Raw genomic sequence first — 26,732 nt, 5'->3', positions numbered from 1 at the left:
GACCTCCAGCCCTGACATGTGTGCTAAAATTCCTCTCAGCCCTGATATTTCCTGTTTCAAAGTCTTCCTCAGATCTCGCATTTCTATATACCCTGTTTATGAGAGTGGCTTTGCCACCAAAAACAAAACAAAATTAAATTAAAAAAGCAAACTCTGTCACCAAAACTAGAAGGGAAATGACTATTTGCTTTGGGAGAGCCAATTCTGGGGCACGAAGGAGGTCCTGGAGTGGAAAAGCAAAGGTAAGAGGTAAGAGTCTCTCTATTCTCAGGGAATTATTCATCAGGGCAAGTTGGGGGTCTCCATTAACTGACCACTGGTGACCCACCCAGTCTGCCTTTATTTAACCTGCATGTTCGAGAAAGAAGGATCGAGCTGGTTCTACCTCTGGCAAGCTCAGGCCACCTTTTCCATGCCCCATCAGAGGTAATGATAACAGCACTTCATTCATTCATTCACTCATTCATTCATTCACCCTGGAAGTGATGGCTGAAAGCTGATAATCCTTTTCTTGGTTTTCACTCTTCAGTCTGTTCACCTCCTGCCTTAGCTTGTGGACCATGCTGTCCTTTAATCCGATGTCCTTTTGCAAATTGGCCACCAACTCTGTGAAGGAGAGTGGTTGGGGTCAAAGAGTTGCTGCTGTGAGTCTGCCCTGACAATGTCTCCTCAATGCCCTCTTCTTGAGTCTTAGTACCTAAAATCCTCCTTTAAGGACTGACCTTCATAGCTACCTCCTAGACCTTTACGATAGCCTCCTGACAGGTCTGCCCACCTCCAGTCTTTCATACCATTGCCATACTCATGTTCTTTGAGCACAGACTGAATCATGTCATTTTTCCAGTCAAAGACATTCAGGGGCTCCAGATATCTTCTACAACCTGGGAAGTGAAAATTCTGGCTCTGCCAATTAGTCCCTGGGTGACCTTGGACAGATCATTCCACTCTCTATGCCTCAGTTTCCTCATTTATGAAATGAGGGTATTAGACTGCATGACCTCTGAGGTCCCTTCTATGACTAGATTTGTGATTCTAAGACTTCTCTACCAAGTTATAGATAGGTTTGGGTGGAATGACCAATCCTAACACCAATACGGTGGAATGGATCGAGCGCCAGACCTTGGGTCTAGAAGACCGGATTTCAAATTCACCCTATTAACTGTGTGACCCTTGGCAAGTCACTCAATCACTACCTGCCTCAGTTTCCTCCTTTTTAAGATGGGGCTGATAACAGCATCTGCCTCCTAGTGTTGTTGAGAAGATCAAGGAAGACAATATTTGTAAAGTGCTTAGAACCGTGCCTGGCACACAGTGAGTGTTACATAAATGTTACTTGTTATTTATTGTTGTTATTATCTTTCAGGGCACAGATTCTCGGCTCTTGAAGATCTAGAAGGGAATTCTTCCTTTGTTTCTTTACACCAGAAGTCCTGAATCATTTGTCCTTGAGTGGGGGTTTAGTTGCTTCCTTGTTTCTTTCTAGCCTCAGAAATAACGATGTTGAGACTGTGACGTTGTCCACGACCTCCTCTCCTTCCCCTTTCTCAGGAGGCTTTGGGATGGTCCTCCAGGGCACAGCGTTGCTCCTTCGGAGCCAGGGTTCTATGGCAAAGAGAGCATTGGCTGGGGCTGTCAGTGGCTGTGTGTGGAAGGGAGGGGTGTGTGGACTTCAAGCATCTGTCCCTCCCACAATGGGGGCGGGGGGCAAAGGCCACTTAGAAGCTCTTTAGGGCCTGATTTGGATTCTCTGAGGAGAACATCAGGAACCTCTGCCCAGAATGGCTCCTCCAAGCCTAGCCTGGTTAGAATAAGTCCCATTTCAGAGATTTGAAACCTTACTCACTGCAAGTTTACTCTGGTCAGATGTTCAGATACAGTACATGTGGGTACTAAGTTAGTAATGCAAAGACTATACATCCTATTTATTTTGTTTCTTGGTATGGAGGGCAATAGAACCTAGGAGAGGGCATGCGGTGATACTGAGTACTTTGTAGTGGCTGGTCCTACAGACCTGTGCCTTCTGGTAGAGAAACTCCCTTTACTAATATAGTTTGGTATCTGTCTGACAACTGGCAATCTTAAGCAATTCTTAACCTGGCATCTGTGAACTTTTAAAACTTTTTGATAACTCTATTTTAATATAACTGGCTTCCTTTGTAATCCTGTATATTTTATTTTATGTATTTAAAAAACATGATGCTAAGAAAAGATACATAGACTTCATTAGACTACCAAAGGGGTCCATAGAAAGGGATAGGAAAGAAGCATTTATTAAGCACCTACTATATACCAGGCATTTCGGAAACATCATCTCCTTAGGTGAGATGATATAATATTTGAGACACAATGAGATAGAGTGGATAGAGGATCCAGAAAGACCTAGGTTCGAGAACTGCCTCTGATACAGACTCATCGAGTGACTTTGGACAAGCCATTTAATCCCTCTATGCGTCACAGGCTACTTCATTAGGATTATCAATTGCAGAGCAGATGCCAATCTGCATTGGTAAAGGAACTTCTCCTTGGGAGCTTATGAAATCACTGGTGGTTCTAGAAACTTTGTGTACTTCTCTGTGTTCAAGTAGTCCCTCCCATTAGAATGGAAGCGCCTTGAGGGCAGGACTATTTCATTTTGGTCTTTGTAACCTCGGTGCTGGGATGCAGCAGGTGCTTACTGATTTATTTACTGATATTAAATATTCAGTGAAGACATGATTAAACAAAGGAAGAAAGGTGGATGGTGGGCAGAGAGAAGGGGGAAAGGCAGGTACAGACAGACAGCCTTTATTGGTAAATTCTAATTATTCTAAACAGATTTAGGGCTTTGAGGGATCTTAGAGAGCTTTTTTTTTTTTTTTTACCAGTTCTCTCATTTTACACAGGAGGAAACTGAGGCCCCGAGAAAGGAAGGGATTTACTCAATTCTTTAATTATTACTCAGTGAGGTGGCTTTAAGGTATAGTGGATTAAAAGCTGGCCTTTGAGTCAAGAAGACCTGGGTTCAAGTTCTACCTTTACTACTTACTGGCTAAATCCCTCTTGGCAAGCCATTTAACCTCTCAGTATCCCAGGAAACACTCTAAGACTATTAGTTACAGAGCAAGCACTGCTCTGCCTTGGTAAAGGGTATTTCCTCACTGGGAGGTCGAAATCATAGGTCAGGACAAAGGAAAAAGAGAGAATTTTGATTGAAACCCAGGCTGTTCTGCTCCAAATTCTGTGCTTTTACCACTATGCTCCCCTGCTGCTCTGGGACTCTCTAAAGGGAGTGGGGGTAGGGGTGGGAGCAGCACTGTAAGCAAATAAACAAAAAATACCCCAATTTAAGACCTTGAAAGGAAGTCCTATTGGTTTGCATGTAAATTTCACTTTCTTCCCAAATTAGGGTTGTATAAAAAACCCCCTCAAGGTGGCTTATAATCATTTTTCAACATATCTTTATTTTTTTTCCTTTATGAACACATCTCAGTTTAGGGTTATGGGTGGGTGGTATTTCATAGGAACATAGACATAGCACTTGGAAGGACCTGAGAGGTCATTTAATCCAACCCATCAATTTTATAGATAAGGAAACTGAAGCTTAGGGAAATCAAACACTTTCCTAGAAGTTACATGGGGTGGAGAGCTACAATTTGAACCTAGATTCTTTCTTTCTTTCCTACAACTCTCTCCACGCTACTACTACTACTGCTACTACTACGGCTACTACTACTGTTGCTGCTGTTAGCATTGATGTAGTACCTACTATGTGCCAGGTACTAGCTAAGATCTCATTTGACACTTACAACAACCCTATAAAGAAGGTGTCATGGTTACCCCCATTTTACAGTTGAGAAAATTGAGGTGTGAAATCCATATAAGCTGTATTACAAAAAAAAAAAAAGCCAGAAAAATAAAACAAGAAAATTATAAAAAAGGAAAAGAAAATTGAGGCAAACAGAGGCCAAGTGACTTGCCCAAGGTCCTACAGCTAGTTAAGTGTCTGAAGCTGAATTTGAACTCATTTTCATGACTCCAGAGGATAGTTAGGTGGCACAATGGATAGAGTACCAGGCAGGGTCAGGAAGACTCCTCTTCTTAAATTCAAATCTGGCCTCAGACACTTACTATCTGTGTGACCCAGGTCATATCATTTAACCCTGTCTGCCTCAGTTCCTCATCAAGTTGGAGAAGGAAATAGCAATATCGTTGCCAAGAAAACTCCAAACAGGCCATGAAACTAATGAGTTAATGAGCCTAGAGCTCTCTTCACTTTGCCGCCCAGCAGCCTAACATGGAAACAGTTAAAATATAAGAATTCTTTTTTTTACCCTGGATCTGCAGAGGCAGTTTAAGTGGTGAGACAGTTGAAGCCACAAGGACAGCTGAGGGGAGCTGAGCAGGTGACTGTCAGTAGGCGACAGGGAAGAGGGTGAACAAAGAATTCCCTTTTGTTTGGTATAAATAAGGGGGCAAGGGAGGTATCACTGAATCAGGGTATTTGAAAGGGGGGTTTTCCGATCTAGAGTCAAAGGGTGGGCTGGAACCTAGCCAGAAAAGGATTAAGGGCACTTAGGTTAGGAAGAACTCAACAGCTGACTCAGCAATTATTTCTTAACCACCTGCCTATGTATCGGTCACTGGGCCAAACTTTGCAGGAGACTTAAGAAAGAATATCCAAAAGCATGAAGTTACTTGGTAAGCTGCCAAATGTTGTTGATTCTGCAACATTTTTTCCATCTGTTTCCTTCTCTCCACTCACACAGCCTTTATCAGTACTGTACTGAAACCAGCTCATACTGGTTTTTGAGAGCCAATTTTTAAATTTTCAGTGTGAGCATTCACACCTTGGAAATCAGCTTGGACACCTAACAGTGTATTAAATATATACCTGAGATTCCTTCTGCTAAGACAATGTTCACCTGAACTGCTATGTGGCAGGAGAGGGCCAGCCCCAAAGGAGAAGGGTGAAATCCATGAATCCTAAAAATTTAAAGTAGAGGCAGCCTTGCTTACTTGGTAGGAGAAACAATTTAGGAGTCAGGAGACCTGGCAAGTTACTTCCCTGGAAGACGTGGGCTCAAATCACACCTCTAACACTAGCTTTTTAAACATGGGCAAGTTACTTTACCATTCTGAGCCTCTATTTCTTCATTCTTAAAATGGGGATATTTGTCTTATCTACTTAGCATGGCTGCTGTAACGCTCACTGAGCTCATGTATATATAACACAGCTTTGGTGCATGCCCAGATCACGAAGAGGAGAGGAGAGGAGAGGAGAGGAAAGACAAAGAGAAGAAAGGACAGAGAGACAGAGAGTGAGGAGGAGAGGAGGGAGAGGAGAGGAGAGGAGAGGGAGGGAGGGAGGGAGGGAGAGAGAGAGAGAGAGAGAGAGAGAGAGAGAGAGAGAGAGAGAGAGAGAGAGAGAGAGAGAGAGAGAGAGAGAGAGACTGTTCCAGTCTGGTAGTTTTAAAGGTATAGCCCATTCTAGCTATGTATGGGTATCTTCAAAGTTAACTGATTGCTGCAGGATCAAATGCTCCTGTCAATCTAGACCAGTAATACAAACTCATGTTTAAGGGTCTCCCTACCAGCTCTATTTTTCTAGCTTATGAGATCGTCTCCTCCAGAGTTTGTGGCAACAGATGACCTCTGCTACCTGGGGAGTTTTCTGTTTGAGAACTGCTGATAGCTAGAATTTATGTAGCATCTACTATATGCCACTTGGAAACACCCATGTGGGAGATGCCAGGGACCTATATCTGGGAGAAGATATTCCTTGTTGGGGGTGGGGGCGGAGAGACTGTGCCTCACAGATTCATTTCCTATTTCTCATCATTTATAGGGGTTGCTGGTTCACTGTATTTCTCACATTTGGGGCTCATTGGGCTATTGGCACTGGCAACCTGTATGGATGGAGGTGTACTTCCTTTAGCTGGTGTAAAGTTAAAATGTGTCCATCAGCTGCCATCACACACATAGCACCTGCACCGATTGTCTAATCTAGTGACCCTGTCCAGTTCTCACTGTAGCCAGTGACATTGAGGCACCAAGGAGAGGTCCCTTTGGGATGTGTTCATCAGAGCTGTTACTACCAATTATGCCTGGAACGATCACTGAAAAGCAGGCGTAGGGCAAGATGCACAATATTGTAAGGCAAATTTGAGAAAGGGATAGACCTTGAGCTTTGCAACTTAAGGACCTGTGGAGTGGTAGTAGGGTCTCTAGGTTGGGTAGAAGAGAGTGAGATTCTAGGACACTGGATTATAATGTGCTTCTGGAGAGGACTCTGAGGGATAAGGGAGCAAAGCTGGAACAAACTGGGGAGAAGTCAACCTGGCTTGGGTGAATTACAGGGAGTGGGACAAGAAAGAACCATTTAGCACTTTGCCTGTTTAACTATTTATTCTTGCTAACTAGGTTCTATACTCAGTTGTTTTGGTCTTCTAGAGTAAAAGTACTGTCAGTCCCCTTTAAATTTTACTGCCCTGGGGGAAAGACTTAGTTTCCTCACCCTTGTTACAGTTCTGCCCCCTCTCAGTCTATGACTGCGGTGGTGAGACATGCCATCATATTGGCACAGTCTGGCCTCTTCTACCCTCCTCATCCTCCTACTCCCATCTCCTCAGCCTCAGAGTGAATTTACCTGAGCTCAAAGCTTTGTCTTTTTTTAAATTCTCCCCTTCGGCTTTCAGATTTGCAATCTCCACGTTCCTCTCAGTGAGGGTCTGACATAACATATCATTGTATCCTTTTTGGAGGCTGGTGATCTGTGGGAGTTAACACAAAGTCAGAAATGGGGCAGTCGGCTTCAGTCCTGTCCTATCCTGCTCTGAGGCTTGCTGAAGTTTGAGTAACTATTCTGAGGTTGGGAGGAAGATGTCAGCCAGTGGGGAACAGAAACACAGAAGGCTTTCATAAGTCTTGCTGCTATAAATTCATTTAGAATCATAGAACTAGAAGGGACTATAGAGGACATCTAGTCTAACTTCGTGACCCTTGAATAAATGCCCTCTGGACCATTCCTGACAGGGTTTGCTTGAATACCTCTAGTGATGGGGACCTCACTCCATTCCATTTTTTGGAATGCCCTGAGTATTGGGACTTTCAGTCAAAATCTGGGTCCCAAGAATTTCTTTCCATACTCCTAGTTTTTCCTTCTCAAAACCTACCTGAACAAATCTAATCCTTTTACATGTGATAACTCTTTAAAGACTTGGGGATAATGAAAACCTTTCCCCAAGTCTCTTCTTATCTAGACTAATCATCTCCTTTTATAATAGCATCCTTCCTTTTTTCTTTCAAAGAAACTTTTGAATTTTCTCAGATCATGATTTCTTTATGTTTTAAATAGCATTTTTTATTTTTTCCAACTGTACGTAAGACAACTTTTACGTTCATTTTTACAAAATTGAGTTCTAAATTTTCTCCCTCCCTTTCTCCTCTCCCCTCTTCCTAAAATGGTAAACAATTTGATACATGTGCAACTTCATCTGGTTAGGCCTTAGTTTGCCAACATCTCTCTTAATGGGCTATTTCTAGAAAATGTGGAAAAGATTTGTTGTTCAGTTATTTTCAATTATGTCTGACTCTTCAGGACCTCATTCTCCAGCTCGCTTTACAGCTGAGGAAACTGAGGCAAATAGGGTAAAATGACTACCACTGGGTTACACAGCTAGTAAGTGTTTGAGGCTGGATTTGAACTTAGGAAGATGAGTTTTCCTGACTCCAGGCCCAGAGCTCTGTCCACACTGCACGTAGACAATAATTCTTGAGAAAGAGAGCTGGGCGTATGAGTGGACTGCAAGCTCAATATGACTCTATACTGAGATGAAGAAATTAATAGATTAATAAAGTTTTTTATTAATTATTACTTATTAGTGGATAATTTGGAACACATATATCTTTGTAGGAATAGTCACTGCATGAAGTTAGATACTCTTTTATAATTTTTTCCCCCTAAAGTCTAAGTTCCTTTTATTTAGTTTGACTGGAAAAGTTCCTCTTTTCTTTATCTCCCTGAAGTAAGTTCCTTTTTCCAGCAGCTGTAAGAATAATATTAGTTAATCCACATGTACCATAACAAGTACTCCTAACCACAAACATCTGGTTACAGAACAAGATTTTTAAGGCAATGCCACTTTGACTAGCAGGGACACAGACATAGGTCCTAATCTGGTAGAAAATACTAAATTTAATCGTTGCCGCATCTGCTACAGCCCTGACATACCCACACTTCAAATTTTGACAATGCTATACTAAAATACAGCCTCAGACACTTCCTAGCTGTGTGACCCTGGGCAAGTCACTTAACCCCAGTTTCCTCAACTGTAAAATGAGCTGGAGAAGGAAATGGCAAACCACTCTAGTATCTTTGCCAAGAAAACCCCTAATGGGTCATGAAGAGTCAGCCATGACTGAAATTACTCAACAACAAAAACCAAAATATGCTCAATTTGCTTCTGGAGATGCCTAGCCTAACTGCAAGTCAAATGCCCCATCTTGTCCTATTGAATTATGTTTAAAATAAATTTCTTAAGATTTCTGTGACTTGTAATTCCTCTTTTTCTATTATGATAATGAGCTCTGTAAATCTGTCAATTGTCTCAGCCTACTGGGGAGTCAGTAGGCCTGATTTGTTGGCATCTGCTAGCCTTACAAATAAATCGTTATACTCACAAGCATTGTATCACAGATTTGTCTATTTCAGATAATAAATCAACATACATGGCATCTAAGTGGCACAGTGGTCAGAGAGACCTAGAGTCAGGGAGAACTGAGTTTAATTTCTACCTCAGAGACTTACGGCTGGTGACCCTGAGCAAGTCACTTAACCTCCGTCTGCCTCAGTTTCCTTATCTGTAGAGAGATTTTATATTATGTTTTTATATTATGTTATTATCCTAATAATAGCCTCTACTTCTCAGAGTCATTGTGAAGATAAAATGAAATTAGACTTGTAAAACACTTTGCAAACTTTAAGGCACTACTGTATATAAATGACTATTAAAAGTTAAGGATATGTTTTTTACATTTTAAACTTAAATATGTTTTTAAAAAAGTTTTGAAAAGCTAATATCTTTTTATCTACCTCTGTGATGTTATTGGTGTAGGGAACTCAAAAATCCTTTTACAACATGCAGATTAATAACTATAGACAGTTCTCCCTTTACCTAAGGGGACCATTCTGCAGATTTCTACCTAAAGCAATTTTTATGTAATTTGAACTGCCCTGGACAGGCACTGGGCACTGTGTGTCTTCAAGGACACAGAGAAGGGAAAGGCAGGGGGGAACACACAGGCCAGAGTAAGCCATGAATGGGCCTGGCCAGAACTGAGAGGAAGAGCATGGGTTAGGGGGCAGAAACGTGGGGACAGGACATGGACACAGGCAGGAGAGGACCTGTCACAGTGGGGGTGGGGAAATACACAACACCAAACACAGAAGACTGACACTGGGGCTGGACATGCTGGGAGGGTGGGCAGAGCAGGGCAAAGGACTCTGTTCAACTCCAGGGGCCTCAAGCCAAGTTCTCATCTGACAGTCCAGGTGATGGCAGTCTCTCAGCAAATCTGTTCTTCTGCTTTCACTTGGAGGCTTTATTTTTTAGGGTATGTGTGTGTATGTGTGTGTATGTGTGTGTGTATTTTTTTTCAGTGGGGGATGGGGTGGGAGACTGGAAAGCTCTGACCATACGGCAAGAGCAGAGAGAGAGTGAGAGCACAGTATGTATAGTAAGGTTAACATTGGTGTTTTCTGGGAAAGTGGATTGCTTCCAGAATTCTTAATGTAAGGTCAAATTTGCATAATGCAAATTTATGTAAAGTGAGAACTTCCCGTATCCTGCAGCTTATAGTCTTGGAGCATCATCTGGGCATGTATCTCCAGGTCTGTCTGATTCCAAAGCCAAATCTCTATTGTTGCCTTACAGTTAGTGACATCCCAGGACTCATTAATAGCACAGGAGCATCCAGAACAAAGGAGCTTATAGAACCCACTATAATCTGCCCTACAGGGGCAGAAGATGTAGCCTGGAAGGCTACATCTGGAATATTATTGCAATTATAAGAATCACATGTTGGAAAGAATATTGATAAGTTAGAGAACTGGACAATTGGGATGGTGAAAGGTCTCAAGAAAGATCATGTTACATAAGCATTAACTGAAGGAATTGGGAATAGTACACCTGGAGAAGAGAGGACTTTGGGGGAACATGATCTTTGTCTTCAAATGTCTGAAGGGCTGTCATGTGGAAGAGGCATTACACTGGTCCTGCCTGGTCTTGGGGGACAGAACCAGGAAAGGGATGGAAGCCGTCAAATAGTCAATATCAGTTCAATGAAAGGAAGAACTTCCAAATAATCTCAAACTATCACAAAAGTGGAATGGGCTGTCTTGGGAGAGAGTGGGTTCCCCCCTCACTGGAGGCCCTCAGTCAGAGGCTTACTACTATTGGGTACACCCAACACTATAAGGATTATGTTTTAGGTACACCCTACACTTCAGTGACTACCTGTTGGGTGCATCCAACACTACAGTGACTACCTTTGGGTATATCCAACACTATAAAAACTACCTGTTGGGTATACATTGAGAGGAGCCATGTTCAAGATTGCCATGACCTCTAAAGAGGTCTCTTTTTCCTCTGAGATTCTATGAATACCAGTTTGCTTCTCTTTTTCCTACACAGTCTTCCTATTCCATATTTAACTGACATTTCAATCTCTTCTTTATGTCCTCAGAGGGATGCATGCACAGCTGTCACTGGGGCTGGTTTACTCTGGAATCTCTCTTCCCAGGACCTTTGATCTTTCAACAGAAGTTCAGCTGTTAGTTCCTAGAATAATACTGACATTGTCCGAGTCAAGCACAAGTTCCAGATTAGGTGATAGGTAATATAAATTCACTTTTCCCAGAACCAGACTTGCAAATAGCCCTTTGCTCACTCACCAAAGATGACTGACAACCCAAGTCAGAAAAACGATCAAAATTCATTTCATGAATTCTGTCTCTCTCAGGGGTGAAACAGAGAAATCATAGGACCATAGATTTAGAGCTGAAAGGAACCCCAGAGCTCTTCTAGTCCAGGGGTTCTTAACCTGGGCTTGGTGACCTTGGTTTTAAAAAGAAATTTTTGATACTGATATTTCAAAATATTTGGCATCCTTTGCAATCCTATGGATTTTATTTTATATATTTAAAAAATATGATTTTGAGAAAGGGTCCAAAGGCTTCACTAAACTCTACCAAAGGGGTCCAGGACAGAAAACTGGTTGAGAACCCCTTATCTCATCTTCTTTTTTTAGAGATGAGAAAATTAAAACCCAAGAGGTTGTGACTTGCTTAAGAGGAACAAATAGAAACGCATTTATTTAACACCTACTGTGTGTCAAGCACTGGGACAGACACCAGGGATACAGATACATCTATGAAGCACCTACTATGTATCAAATACCATGCTGGATACCAGGAATACAAAAGCAGAAATGAGAACCCACCCTCAAAGAGCTAACACTCTAATAGGAGATACAACACAGAGGACAGTGGCTTCCAGGAAAGGTGGCTCTGGGAATCCCAGAGAAGGTGAGAGGAGCCCCCAGGGCAGGGGAAGGCCATGCTTTTTCCAGTAGCAATGGTGGCATTGCTTTGGTCAATGTTTTTAGAGCAAGATAGAGAGGTGGCAAGTGGGCAGCATGACAAGATACCTCTGTTAGGTAGTGAGTAGTAGAGCCAGGTCTTGAACATAGGCTGCATAATGCTCTTTTCACTTGAACACTAATATCACTGTATTCAAGAGTAAACACAATGAGAGCTCACTTCTCTGGGGGGCACTTAGAGGTTTATACCCATTGGGGTAAGTAACACAAAGATTCTCTTTCCTTTTACAGATGAGAAGATTGAGTCTTAGAGTAGTTAAGTGACTGATCTAGGGTCACACAACCAATCAGTGACAGAGCTAGGATTCAAACCTAGGTCTTTAGTTCTAAGTCAATCATTCAACCAATCATCAAGCATTTTAAGTGACGGCACTGGGGATAAAATTCCAAAAGCAAGTCAGGTCCTATGTTTAAGGAATTTCTATTCTCCTAGAGAGATGTGACACATTTACAGAAAAGTATTCATTTTTGTCTCTATATTTCCAGCATCTAACAGTGTCCAGTGTGTAGTAGGCACTTAATAATGTTTGTTGCAATGAACTGAAACCATGAGCTGAGAAATGCTCTTTCATCTCTTCCTGGGAGGTCTAGCATCATTATCATGGAAGGAGCCAGGAATGTGTGTTTTTAATAATTGAAACTCTTTTCTCTTAATGCCTTTGTTTGTCTAGGTGCTCACCAGAGCAGCAAGGACAATGTCCTGTGGGTCTGATCAATCCCAGGAGCTTTGTAGCCAATCAGCATGGATTCAGGGCATCCAAAGGAATGGAATCCTCAAACCCTGTCATTACTTCAGTGACTCAAATATACATTTATGTTGTCTATGAGGAATAATTCCCAGTGCTACTATTTAGTAGTGATGACAGCACAGAACAAAACACACAACTGATCAATGAAATGCTTCCAGATTTGGTCACTTAGTGAAATCTTGGGGTTCAGGGTAGGATTGGGGGGCTGTTTTTATTGGAGGACGTTGAGCAAAACATCACTCTGTAAAGCCTTTCACGGCACCTCATCTGGAGAACCTAAGTCGAAAAATCAAGTGGATGTAACATGTTTTTATTTCAGGAAGAATGGATGTCTGTTCAATAGACTGTATTGTTCCAGACACTGAGCTAATGCCACGGGAGATGACTGTGGGATGTGGCCATACGAACAGCCAGAGATTCTAAACCAACTGTGGACGCTAGTTCTCAGGAGTCTTGTTCTCATCATCTCTGTTTATAGCCCTAACTGATGTCACTGGAGTCACATCAATGCATTTGATCTCCAGGAGGGAGATGCTATTATCATCCCCATTTTACAGATGAGGAAACTGAGGCAGAGGTGATTCTATAGCTAGTGTTTCTATTACATGTTAAGGTTTGCAAAGCACTTTATAAATATCGACTCATTTGATCCTCACAACAACTCCAGGAGTGAACCGCTATTATTATCCACATTTTACAGATGAGGAAACCGAGGCTGACAGAGGCTGACTTGCCTAGGGTCACAAAGCTAGTAAAAGGGTTGGAGGCAAAATTAGAATTTGAGTCTTCCTCACTCAAGGCTTCCTGTCTCCTGTTCTGGAGGTGGCACCAGTGAGTGTCTTTTCAGCAAGGGCTAAGAAGACTCTCCACTCAGTCACTGGAAGATATTCTGTTCATTCTGGGGGAGACTCTAAGAGCTACAAACAACAGAAAGTCTTTTTCCCTATTTGATTTGCTGCAGGAGGGGAGGGAGTCTGATCTGGTAAAATATGCTATATTTGATAACAGAAGCCAGTCCTATGCCATCTCCTTCTCATCCCTCTTTTTTATATACAAAACAGCTGTGATGTCAGGAAAGGGAATGTGTAATGGACTGGGCTTGTGCATTTCTAGGACACAGGATGTGTAGAACACTTTAAATTATGCAGTGGGAAGGAGAAATTTTGAGAACCAAAGGCCAGAGACATAGGCAGGGGTACATTTCCACCCCACCCCCAGCCCCCCTTAAAGCAGATGTGCAATGTCACACTCAGGTAAAAATATCTCCTGCCAATTTATGTATTTAAAAATGGCATTTTTAATAGTAACAAAACGAATTTACATCTGATATGTGTCTAAATTACTTATATCTAAATAATGTGATCTAAATTTTAATCTAAATTGATCCAAATAAATATCTAAATTTTAAGGAGAAGGAGGGTCTCAAGATTCAGGACACAGTTATAACTAGGATGGGGAGACTGGATAATTGCAACATGGTGCTGAAATTTAGTTGGTGTGAAAATTTAGCAAGGTGAACTCCTGGTCCTGTCTTCCCTCTGGCTTTCCCAGCAGTGACATCATGGGTGCTATGGCCTCTGTCTCTCTACCATGGATAATGCCCAGAGTATTTCCCCTGAATTGGCTGGTGCCAAGGCCCTGCCCACAGCTGATCTGAGGCCTCTGTGCAGTACTATTTCTTCTGGATGTTGTTTCAACTTCGAGTCAGGTCCTAACCTAGCTAGTTCTAGATCTGCCTCAGACATTCCACTTAGAAAAGTTGGTGTCTTAAGAAATCCCATTGGCAGTAATCTTTAGAATTCATTATATAATCTTCAGTTGTTGCTTAGTCATTTCTGTCATATCTGATTCTTCATGACCCCATTTGGGATTTTCTTGGCATAGACATTGGAGTGGTTTGCCATTTCCTTCTCTAGCTCATTTTACAGATGAGGAAACTGAGGTAGCCAGAGTGAAGTGACTCATCCAGGGTCCCACAGCTAGTAAGTGTCTGAGGTCAGATTTGAACTCAGGTCTTCCTGACGCCAGGACTAGCATTCTATCAACTGCGCCACCTAGCTGACCTTGAATGTTCAGCACCTGCTCCACTAAGAGCCCTGCTGAACCTGCCATCTTCAAATAATAGATTCTATCAGCTTCACTAAGTCAGCTAGGTGGCAAGGAGTCCCTAAGAGGAAATTAAACTTATGAAGAGTTTTTGTAAAGACACCAAAGTGAAATTCTTACTTCGGTCAAACACTCGGGTTGTTCCCAAAGGCAAAGCAAAGGCAGTATGGTGCAGCCAGAAGGGCCCTGGTATAGACTTGAAAGGACCAGAGTTGGGATCCCGTCTCTGCTTATCCATCATCTGTGTGACTTCAGACAAGTCACTGGATCTGTTTCTTCTTTGTTAGAATGAAGAGGGTTAGATTCACTGGCCTCTAATGTCCTTGTAGCTGTAGGTCTGTGATTCTATAACTATATGAATTCTAGGATGCCTCTTCAACTATGAATACTATGAATAAACCCAGGAAAGACCCTTTGCAAAAAGTCTGGAATACCAGCCCTTTTTAAATTGAAAACAAAAAAATGCTAAGTGTTCACAGTCAATTCCTTGAATGTTGGCAGCGTAAACTCCAGATGTGAAATTTTAAGGTTTCTCAGTCTTTTGGCTAAGATTGGAATGTCACATTTCACTGATTTGGTCACTAGGTCTTTTTAGGTTTCCATCCTCATCTGTAAAATGGGTGGGCAGAATTACATTTCCAGTTCCCTTCCAGTTGCTCTATGCTCCAAAAGAGGGTAGAAAGAATTATCAAAATGGTTCAGTGGGGGGAATGAACGGCTCTTACCTGAAGTGTCTAACTACCTGGGAGTTTCAAGAGGCCTAAATTATCTGGATGACTGACCTCAACACCCCACTTCGTTTTTAACCATGGACATGCCTTTGTTATCTGGATTTAAAAAGGTAACCCCAACAGCCCAATCCTCCAATTCTTGCCATCCTTATAAAATACCTGTTCTTTCAAGGATTGAATTTCAGCCTTTTTGTCATCCATGTTCCATTCGAAGAGCTCTAGCTTCTGACATAACTCCACTTCACTCTGGCTGGGGGCTGTCTGTGATGACATCAGCTTCTGAGACATGGTGACCATTTCATTTTGGAGATTGGCCATAATGGCATCTTTGTGTTTGGATTCCATTTTGCAGCCCTGGGGGCCGTTGGTTTCTTGTTCCATGTGTTGAGCGATGTCATCTTGGGGACTGAACTCACTGGGGCTGCTGGCCAGTAGTGGCTGCTCGAGCTGTGGCTTACTGACAGATTGGGATGGCTCCATGTGTACTAACATACCTCGGTTCTAAAGAGTTTTCAGAGAGTAAAAGGATTCAGGGAAAGTTGGGTCTGGGTTTTGTTTTTAAGGCTGTTTCTATGACCTTGATGGCAGCAGCAACTTTCATCCCATTCTTTTCCAGTCTATCTGATCAACGAATGGATTGATCAATCATTAAGCATTTATTAAACACTGATTCTGTGCTCTGCGGGTACTGTTCTAAGCACTGTAGAGTCAAAGATGGAAATAAAACAATCCCTGCCTTCAAGGAAATTACATTTCGAGAATGGAGAGTAGGCATATATGTGTAGTATATATACAATATAGTACATATATGTGCAAATTATGCACAATAAATACAAGATAATTTTTTTCTTTTTGGTGGAGGTATTAGTAGCTGGGAAAGTCAGGAAAATCTTTATGAAGAAAATATCTCATACTGAATTTTGAAGGAAAGTGGTGGAAGTGGGAGAGGAGTATATTCTAGGCATGAGGCAGGAGAGGGAGTATTATATCTGAAGAACAAGAAAATTTCAATTTGGCTGATAACAATTGCTAGCATTTTTATAAGGCTTTCAAGCTTGCGAAGTGCTTTGCAAATATTATCTCATTTGATTCTCACAGCAACCCTGGAAGAGAGGTGCAATTATTATTTCCATTTTTGCAAATGAGGAAACTGAGGCAGAGATGATTAATAGCTAATGTTTCTATAACACATTAAGGTTTGCAAAGCACTTTACAAATATCAACTCATCTGAGCCTCACCACAACAACTCTGGTTGTTGAGGGAAGTGCTACTATTATTATTATTTGCAGAGGAGGAAATTGAGGCAGATAAAGGTTAAGTGACTTGTCCAGGGTCCCATAGCTGGTAAAAGTCTGAGGCTAGATAGATTTGAACTCTGGTCTTCCTGTGCCAAAGTCCATTGCACCCCTTAGCTTCTCCAGCTAGATTGTAGAGTTTGTAAAGCAACATAAAATAAGGTTGGCAGAATAATTTGGGACCAGGTTATGAAAAGCCTATGGGCCAAATAGAGGGATTTTTATGAGATCCTGGAGGCAAGTGATTGGATATGTGGAGTGAGTGAGACAGATACATCAAGGATGATGCTGAACCTGCAGACTTGGATGATGGGGGAAATAGTTATGCTTTTGCTGGAGAAAGGGAAGTTCAGAAGATGGTTGGGTAGGGGAAGGGGTGGGCATATTGAGATCTATTTTGGATAAGTTGAGTTTGAGAGCCTTCTGGGACACAATTCAAAATATTCAGCAGGTAGTTGGTGATTCATGTCTAGAGCTCAGTAGGGGGGTGAGGAATTTGCATAGACATGATAATTGAACCCATGGGAGCTGGCAGAATCATTGAGAAGGTTTTGAGAGAAAAAAAGGCCCAGAATAGAGTCTTGGGGCATGTCCACAGTTAGGGGTCATCATATGGAGGATGTTCCCCCAAAGGATCATGTAACCCAACAAGTGTTTAGTAAACACCTCTGTGTAAGGCACTGTGTGAGGTGCAAGGGATACAAATATGAAATCATAACTATAATGAAATTCATATAGGGTTTTAAAATTTGCAAAGCACTTTATATCATCATATAATATCATCATATATCATCATCTCATCGAATTCTCTCAATAACCTTATAAGGTATGTATGAGAAGTACCACTGCTTCCATTTAACAGAGGAAGAAACTGAGACTCGAAAAGGTTAACTGGTTTACCCAGGGTTGCATATCTACTGTGTCTGAGGTGGGGACTGAAACTGAGTCTTCATGACTCCATCCACTATGCCAAGTTGCCTCTTAGGACAAAAGTTCCTGCCCTCACAGAGCTTATATTCTACTAGGGGAATATGACATGTACATACATAAGTATGTCTATCTAAAGCTCTGTCTTTCAGATATATACACATATAGATTATGTATGTATATATACACACAGATATGTATCTATATATACACATACACATACAGTTAAGTATATGTACATACATGTATGTGTGTGTGCATGTATTTAACCTGCAACCCTTTTACCTTTAAAGAAAATGACCACTAGGTACAAGATAATGAAGATTTGGGAAGAAAGGGATGAATAAAAAGTTTCTTAGGATTAACCGTCTCCTTTCACTAGGGAGACTTGGGAAATGGAAGTTTGTACCGGCCATGAAACCGTCCTTTATTGAAAAGAGGAGTATGAGATCTGTACTGAGGGTCCAGGGATGGGGTCTTCCTCTTCCTTCACTACCTTTGAGATTTGGACTTCATGGTCTCTATGGTGATGGTGATGGTAACTGGGAAACTTCAAGTTTTGACGTTGAACTGTGGGTTGTCCCTTATGTAATCCAGAGCTTCTGGGACTGGGGCTAGGCTGATCATGGTGGCCTCTGATGTTGAGGCCGAACACTATATTGGCTGGCACCTGTGTCTGCTAGAGAAATAGCTTAGACTCTCAAATCCTCAAACAGAGAAGAAGCTTGAGTTCAAAGAGAAGCATAAATCCTAAGTCTCAAGACTGGAAGCAATTAAGAATCATATTGATTGATGAGCAAGGCAAGGAGGGTTGTTTTTTTTTCACTGCTCTGCTTTTCCAAAGATCTTCCTGCTAAGGTCCAGGAACGGGGTATCACATAAACAAACACCTCTCCCCTTATGCTTTTTCATCGACTGCAGGTGTGGGTGGTTAAGTCACTTTTCCTGATATTCCAAAGATCTGACTGTTAAGTCTGGAAGATGTCCAAAGCTGGACAGAGCAACTAGGTGGCACAATGGATAGGGTACCAGTCCTAGAGTAAGGAAGATCTGAGTTCAAATTTGTCCTCAGACACTTACTAGTTGTGTGACCCTGAGCAAGTCACTTTACCCTGTTTGCTTCAGTTTCCTCATCTGTAAAATGAGTTGGAGAAGGAAATGGCAAACCACTCCAGTATCTTTGCCAAGAAAATTCCAAATGGGCTCGTGCAGTTAGATATGACTGAAATGAAGAAACAACAAAGAGGTAGATAACTCTATGTAGGATTCCTTAACTCTTTTCCATTTTTATTATATTCAATATGCTATGAGCTCAGGATATGTTGTGGACCTAGTCCTACAAATGAAAAGGATCCTGACAGAAAGCAGAGCCTAGACAGATGGTTGAGAATTTAGAACTCTAGAATTCATTTTAAAAAATATTCTTAGTAGTATTACATTTCACCTCCAAGCAATCTAATCTATCTACCTTAGTCAACTAAAGCTAGACATCTACGGACTAGGTGTCCTCTGGTGACCAGTGGAAATATTGTTGTATTTTGGGCTGTTTTCACAGGACAGAAGCTGAGAGGGCTCATAGAGAGTGCCATCTTGTGGACAACTCAGCTTTTTAACTGTCTTGCTGGATGAGTAATATAGGGACATATTGCCATCTTATACGTGCTTAAAGATGACACACGAGCTGAATTAGATTGCTGACATGGCAGAGAGATATAAGCCTAGAAACATCCCTGCATTGCATTAAGTGTCACATACATGATGCTCTGAGGAGAGAGCACTAACACAAAGGGGAATTCAAAAACCGTAGAATCATTGAATTTTGGAGTTAGAAGGAACCACTGAAATGATCTCATCTAATCCACACCAGAAAGGGATCTCTACTATAATATACCTGACAGATGAAGCGGCCATTCATTCTCTGTATGAAAATCCCCCAGAAGAGCCCACCACTTTCCAGGCAGTCTATTCTACTTTGGACAAGTTTAAATTTTAGGGATCTTTTTTTTTTTTTCCTGCTATCAAGGCTAAACTTGACTCTGCAATTTCAACCCACTTCCTGATTCTTCCTCCTGATGCCAAACAGAACAACTGCAATACTTCCTCCATGTCAGTCTTTCAAATATCTGAAGAAAGTCATTATGACACCCTTAAGTCTTTAGGGGCTAAACATCCCTATTTCCTTTAGCATTCTTCTATTGCATTGGTGTGCCATCCCAAATGCACTCCTCTGTATACTCTCTAGCTTAGTGGTTCTAGAGTGTGGTCTGGGGACCCACGGGGGTCCTCAAGAGCTTTTCAGTGTGTCCATGAACTATTTTCATAATAATATTGTTGTTTTAATTTCTACTATGGTAAATGTCAAGAGACAGAATTCTCAAAAATAAAACAAACTAAAATCTCTTTGGGGTTCTCAATTTATGAGAATGTAAAGGAGTCCTGAGACCAAAAAGTTTAAGAACTGCTACTCTAGTTTAGCAATGTCCTTCTAAATCTGTGGCTTCCAGAACTGAACATAATTCCCTGGATATGAACAGGCCATAATACTGATGGATCTTGTCATCATTGTTCAGTCATTTCAGTCATGTCTGACTCTTTGTGATCCCCATTTAGGGCTTTCTTGGCAGAGGTACTGGAGTCATTTGCCATTTCCTTCTCCAGCTCATTTTACATATGAGGAAACTGAGACAGAGTGAAGTAACTTGCTCAAAGTCACACAGTTGGCTCAGCCCCTTATTTCTGGAAGATCAATGCAACCCAAGATCACATTAGCTTTTTTGCCTCCCCCATCCTGTACTTAAAAAGTTAGGGTTTTTTATTCACATGTAAAAGTTATATTTATCCCTACTGAATTTCATTTAATTAGATTCAACCCAGTGCCTTAATGATCAAGATCTTTTTGGCTCCTGACTCTGTCATACAATGTGTTCATTATTTCATTTTTCTGGTGCCATCTGCAAATCGAATGAGCCTGCCATCTATGGCCTTTATCCAAATCATGGATCAAAATGTTAGACACCCCAGGGTGAAACATAGATTCCCTGGGACACTCCACTGGAGATCTTTTTCCCAGTGGATATTGAAACCAATAACTATTCTTTGAGTCCAAGCATTCAGCCAGTTCCAAATCTATCTCATAACATTATCACCCAGTCTCCATCTCTCCAAATTTCCCACAAGAATAGTATGAGAGATTATCAAATTTTGCTAAAAATTGAACTAATCTATATCTCCAATCTTCACTTGATTTACCACTTTAGTAACCCTGTCATAAATGTAAATGAAGCTAGTCTACCACAGCTAGTCATTGATGAAGGCAGGCTGGCTCTTTGTAATTATGTATTCCTTGTCTAAATATTCACTAAGTAATCCTTTAATGATTTATTCTAAAATTTCCCTAGGAATCAAAGACAAGCTGGCTGGTTTACTCATGATAAATACTGTTCTCTTGGAGGACAGCATACACCCTTCTCCGATCTTGCAATATTTCTCCCATTTTCCATAATCTCTCGGATATTACTATCCATGACTCAGCAGTCACAACTACAAGTCTTATCGGTACCTGAGGATGTAATTTATTTGGAAAAGATGACCTGAATTCATCAAGGGTGACTAGGACCTCCCTGGCTTTCTCCTTACTTAGCTTGAGTATTAACTCCCCATTGACCATTGGTGTTCCAACATTTCCAAGGAAAAGGTAATTCCCCATGCCAGGAAAAAATAAAATTGGATTCAAGCAGTTCTATCCTCAGTGGGTTGTCAATTGTCATCATCCCATCCAACTCAAGCAGCAGGCCTAGCTTTTCTTTGTTCCTCCTTGTTCTTCTGACAAAGCTAAAAACAGCAACAACCAAAGAAAAAACCCTTTTGTTTATCCTTGGCTTCCCTTGCCAGACTCTGCCCCTTCTGACCTAAAACATATAAAAATAATGTCAGGATTCTGTTATGTTTTTATTTTTGTTAGTTGTATCTTACTCTTTGTGAGCTGCTTTGGGGTTTTCTTGGCAAGGATAGTGGAGTGGTTCGCCATTTCCTTCTCCAGCTCATTTTACAGATGAGGAGAATGAGGCAAACAGGGTTAAGTGACTTGCCCAAGGTCACACAGCTAGTAAGTGTCTGAGGCCAGATATGAACTCAGAAAGATTAGTCTTCTTAGACCTGCCACTCTATACACAATGCCACCATGTATCTGCCTCTGACCTACATACAGTAGATGCTTAATAAATATTGATTGCGCTGAACAACCCTGTTATTGGTAATACAATATTATCACCCTCATTTTAGAGATGAAAAAATGCTTAGAAGGATAAAGTGTTTACGCAACATTACACATTGAGTAACTGGCAGAACTGAGATGCAAAGCTAGGTTTTAGTGTCATGGAATAAGAATTGAGTTCAGAGTTACAGAATCTGGGCTCAGATCTTGACTGTGCTGCTCACCAGTTGTATGACCTTAAGAAAATCAGTCCCTCAAAGCCTTATTTTCCTCATCTGTAAATGAATAGATTGGACTAGACCAGAGATGTAGCCAGGTAGCACAGTGGATGAAGTGCTGAGACTGGAGGCAGGAAGACCTGAGTTCAAATCTGGCCTCAGATACTTACTAGCTGTGTGACCCTGGGCAAGAAACTAAACCCTGTTTGCCTCAGTTTCCTCAGCTGTAAAATGAGCTGAAGGAAGAAATGGCATACCCCTGAAGTATCTTTACTAAGAAAACCCCAAGTGGGGTCACCAAGAGTTGGATGTGATTGAACAAGAATGACTATATCAAACATGTAGCGCTCTGACCATATGTGGTCCATGACATTTTGGAGTAAGGCCTGAACCAGATTAAAATGTAACTGGGAACTTGCTAACAAAATCAATAAAAATACAATATGAACATAGATAATTTTTCTATGTGGTTTTCTAAGTCACTCTGTGTCTTCAGGGATCCTTCTATATGATCTAGTAGATCCTTTTCTATTTGAGTTTGACAACACTGGGCTAGACGGTCTATTTGAGGTCTTTTCTAGCTCTACATATATGCTCCAAAGGAAAGGGATGAGGCAAGCACTTGGGGGAGGGGATGGGAAGGACGACCAGTTTTTATCTAAATTACCTAATAATTGTGAGTTTTGATGGACTTCAGTTATTTGGCCTCAACATTCTGCTTTATTTTCACTATGGAGACATCGCTGTACATCTGGACTTAAAAACAAACAAGTAACACCCAACCCTGTACATCTTGTCATACTTATAAGATACCTGGTCTTTCAAGGATTGAATCTCTGACTTTTTGTCATCAATGTCCTGATCCAGGAGCTCTAGCTTCTGACCCATCTCGACGTCACTCTGATGGGGAGTTGTCTGCGCTAACATCAGCCTCTGCGACATGGTAGCCACTTCATTTTGAAGATTGGCGATCACGGCATCTTTGTGTTTGGATTCCATCTCAAAGCCCAAGAGGCGGTTGACTTCCTGTCCCAGGTGCTGAATAATGTCATCCTGGGTGTTGAGTTCATCAGCAATGGTGACCAGCTGATTCTGCTCCAAGTATGGGATGCTGGCACGGTGGGACTGATCCAGTTGTGAGATATTGATGAGGTGGGGCTGCTCCAGATGGGTCCAATTGACCAGGTGGGACTGATTCAGGTGCATAACGCGGCCCTAAAGAGGTTTTCAGAAAGTTCAAAGGGTCAGAGAAGATTTAGTTTGTTCATTGCTTTCAAGATTTAATCTATGGATGTGATGACAGCAACAGTGCCTGGAGTCAGGAAGACCTGAGTTCAAATGTGGCCGCAGACACTTACCATGTGACACTGGGCAAGTCCTTAACCTTTGTTTGCCTCAGTTTCCTCAACTATAAAATGGAAATAATAATACTTACCTCTCAGGGTTGTTGCAAAGATCAGATTTAGCCATTGTAAAGTACTTCGCACAGTTCCTGGTACATAGTAGGTATGATATAAATGTTAATTATCATGAACCCAAATATTTATTAAGCAACTCTTATGGGTAAGGAATATCCCTCTGCCAGGCCATCTCGCTTCTCCCATTGATGAGTTCCTCTTGGGGTCTCCATTGTGGGGAGGGGCCCCAGGGTGGTTAGCTTTTATTCCCCTCGACTTTCTGGACTTCAAAACTCTGACCTCCCCCAACCACCTTATCAGCTTTCTTTTGTGGATAATCCCTATTAGAATGTAAGCCACCCCATTATCTATGCTGTATTGTTATTCATTTGCAGTTTAATCTGGTTCCAGTGCATGGGAGTCTGCAGGCCCATGCAGGCCCTCTGGTAGTGGATAGCTTAGATGATTGAGGGAACAAAATAAGGGAGATAATTAGGAGGCTATTATAGGACGAGTCCATACTAGAGGAGGATGGGTGATGGTAGCGTGAGTGCACAGGAGGGGAGGTACCTAAGAAATGTTGTAGAGTAGAATCCAAAACACTTGGTAACTGATTCAATATGGCAGATGAGGTTGGGAACTTGCAGGAAATTAGGAAAAGGATGAGCACAATACCTGCAGGGCACTCTGGAAGTACTTAATATATGCTTATTACCTCATAAGGCTAGCCAATGAAATGAAGACAAGAATATGATAATACTATAATAACTGACATTTGCATAGTGCTTAAAAGTTTGTAAAGCTTGTGGTATACTTAATTACCTCATTTCATCCTCCCCTTGATACTTGGTTGTTTTCTTCATCATGTCCAACTCTTCATGACCCCATCTGGGGTTTTCTTGGCAGAGATACTGGAGTGTTTGCCATTTCCTTCTCCAGCTCATTTTATAGAGGAGGAAATTGAGGAAAAAAGGGTGGAGTGACTTGCCCAAGGTCATGCCATTAGGAAGTGTCTGAGGTCAGATTTGAACTCAGGAAGATGAGACTTCCTAACTCCAGGTCTGGTACTCTATCTACTTCAACACTTAGATACTGTCCCCCACCCTTTTACTGTATATAGATTATTGGAGTCATACAATTGAAGTCCACATTAGATAAAAAAATCATTATTTTAAAGCTGGAAAGCATCTGGACAACCATCTAGTCTTGCTTCATCATTTTACATTAAAAAGACTAAAGCCTCCTTTTAGGGAAAGCGACTTGTCCAAGGTCACATAAGGAGTAAGGCAGACAGCCAGGAATCAAACCCAGGTCCTTATTATTATCCCCATTTTACAGATGAGAGAGTCAATGCTTAGAGAGAAGCATTGCCTCAGTGTCCTCATCTGTCAAATAAGCTGGAGAAGGAAATGGCAAACCACTGTAGTCCCTTTGCTAAGAAAACCCCCAACGGGGTCATGAAGAATTGCATGAGTTGCCCAGGGTCTCTCAGTTTGTAATATCAGAAGTAGAATTTGTACCCTAATCTTAAGGTCTTCCTGATCCTAAGGTCTGACCTCCACCCACTAGGCCAACTAACTAACTAGCAGACATAAGTGTGTCCCACCCACTGTCACATTTGGTCTCTAACCAAACAATCTGGTAGGTTTCCAAAGCAACAACAAAATAAAGTCTTGCCAGAAACCATCAGCAAAGTTTAGAAGATGAAAAAGCAAACCAGCAAAACAAAACCCTACACCTTTGCCAAAATCGCTTGTGTGTGTTTCAAAGATCAGTCAAAATGTGGCAGCTATTTTCACAGAGCCCATTCCTTTTCTAAATAATTTCCCATTCCGCTTGAGTGCCCACCACGGTCAGAGCCTCCGTCAGCACCTTTGCCAATATTAGAATACTGATCCTTCTAGGTTTCTGCCCATCAGTAAACCCCTGGTTTCCATCAGGAAGATCTGAGACTCTTCTCTGTTAACCATCACTGGCATCCCTTCCTTGAAAAGGCCTGGGACAAAAATCCCAGGTGCCAAAGTGAGTTGCTTATTACAGTTGTGTCCAATTCTTCATGACCCCGTTGGGGGTTTTCTTGGCAAAGAGACTGCAGTGGTTTGCCATTTCCTTCTCCAGCTTATTTGACAGATGAGGAAACTGAGGCAAACTGGTAAAGTAACTTGCCCAGGATAACACAGTATTTAAGGCTGAATTTGAACTCAGGTCTTCCTGACTCAGCACTCTATCCACTGTGCCATCTAATAGTTAATATTTATATAGCACTAACTGTATACCAGGCATGGTGTTAAGTGCTTTACAATTATTATCTCATTAGGTCCTCCCAACCACCCTGGAAAGTAGATGCTATTATTATGCCCCTTTTATAGTTGAGGAAACTGAGGCAGACAGAGTAGTTTTAAAAAAAAAATTTGTGTTCACTGACTTCCCCATGATCACACAACTAGTAAGTGTCTGAGGCTGGATTTGAACTCAGAATTTTCTGGCCCTGAGCTCTGCCCACTGCTCCATTTAGTTACCAAATTATGTGGTAGAAAGAGCCCAGAACTTGTTGTGCAGCCTGAGTTTGAATTCTGGAGGGATTTTGGGCAAATCACTTCCCTAGGTAGGTGGGAGCCAAATAGAGTATAGAAGCTGGTTTGAACCTGAGTTCAACTCACCTGTATGGCCTTGGGCAAAGTCATTTAATTGCTGCCTGCTTCATTTTCTCATCTGTAAAACTGGTGTAATAATAGCACCCCCTTCCCAGCATCGTTATGAGTATCACATGAGATCATGTCTGTAAAGTATTAGTTAGTTATCATCATCATCATCATCATTCTCCTCCTCCTCTCTGAACCTCTGTTTCATTATCTGTTAAATGGGAGAGTTGGGCTAGCTAGCCTCTAAAATGCCTTTGAGCCCAGTAGTCTGTGGTTCTATGCTCAAAAGCCCCTTTGCTTCACTGCTGTTCATTTCCAATGTCACTGCCTTGGGAGGAGAGGGGAGAGGTAAAGGTTCCTTTGATCTTAGCCCTCAAGGTTGGGATGGATGACTTGTTTCTGCCTGTCCCTCCTCCACAGTGAATTTTCTAACTCACTCGATCTATTACAGTGATAGGAGAAGGATTGGGAGACAAACCTTCTAGGCTTGGCCCATTAGAATAATTAGGAAAAATTATCGGCATACAACATCACCACAGAATGCAGCCTGACATGTCCTGCTTCTTAGCTTCACCTCTCAAGCATTTGCCTCGTCTCTTTCAGCCCCCAATTCTTGAGTATAGCAAGATTTTTTTTCTAGTCTCTTTTGTGTGATCCCCAGAACTAAGACGCTTTCCAGCTATGAAAGTCGATGATCCTAAATCTTCCCTGTTCACGGTCCCTAAAGCCTTGTACTAAAAGGGTTAGCCTTCCCCCGCAATCTATCTCCAACTGACCCTTCTTAAACTCACTTCAAATTATTCTCATTATAAATAC

The 26,732-nt window shown here is 41.6% G+C and overlaps 1 protein-coding gene across 7 annotated transcripts in view; it reads right to left on the bottom strand.

Annotated features, from left to right (window-relative positions):
- The window catches only part of FHAD1 (forkhead associated phosphopeptide binding domain 1), a 178,866-nt gene that overhangs the window by 112,950 nt on the left and 39,184 nt on the right, over positions 1-26,732 (bottom strand). For 5 of the 7 annotated variants that reach the window (XM_072608946.1, XM_072608943.1, XM_072608945.1 and 2 more), the window contains 3 exons: positions 22,691-23,092; positions 6,626-6,749; positions 476-606 (listed from right to left, as the gene is read on the bottom strand). In XM_072608946.1, coding sequence (XP_072465047.1) covers positions 476-606; positions 6,626-6,749; positions 22,691-23,092 — 657 coding nt within the window. The remainder of the gene's footprint in view (positions 1-475; positions 607-6,625; positions 6,750-22,690; positions 23,093-26,732) is intronic. The other 2 variants (XM_072608948.1, XM_072608949.1) reach the window with 1 other exon arrangement.

This window comes from Notamacropus eugenii, chromosome 5 (assembly GCF_028372415.1).
Source record: "Notamacropus eugenii isolate mMacEug1 chromosome 5, mMacEug1.pri_v2, whole genome shotgun sequence".
In the NCBI taxonomy this organism is placed as follows: domain Eukaryota; kingdom Metazoa; phylum Chordata; class Mammalia; order Diprotodontia; family Macropodidae; genus Notamacropus; species Notamacropus eugenii.
Note: the sequence above shows the minus strand (reverse complement) of the source record. Positions and strands in the feature narration are given on the sequence as shown.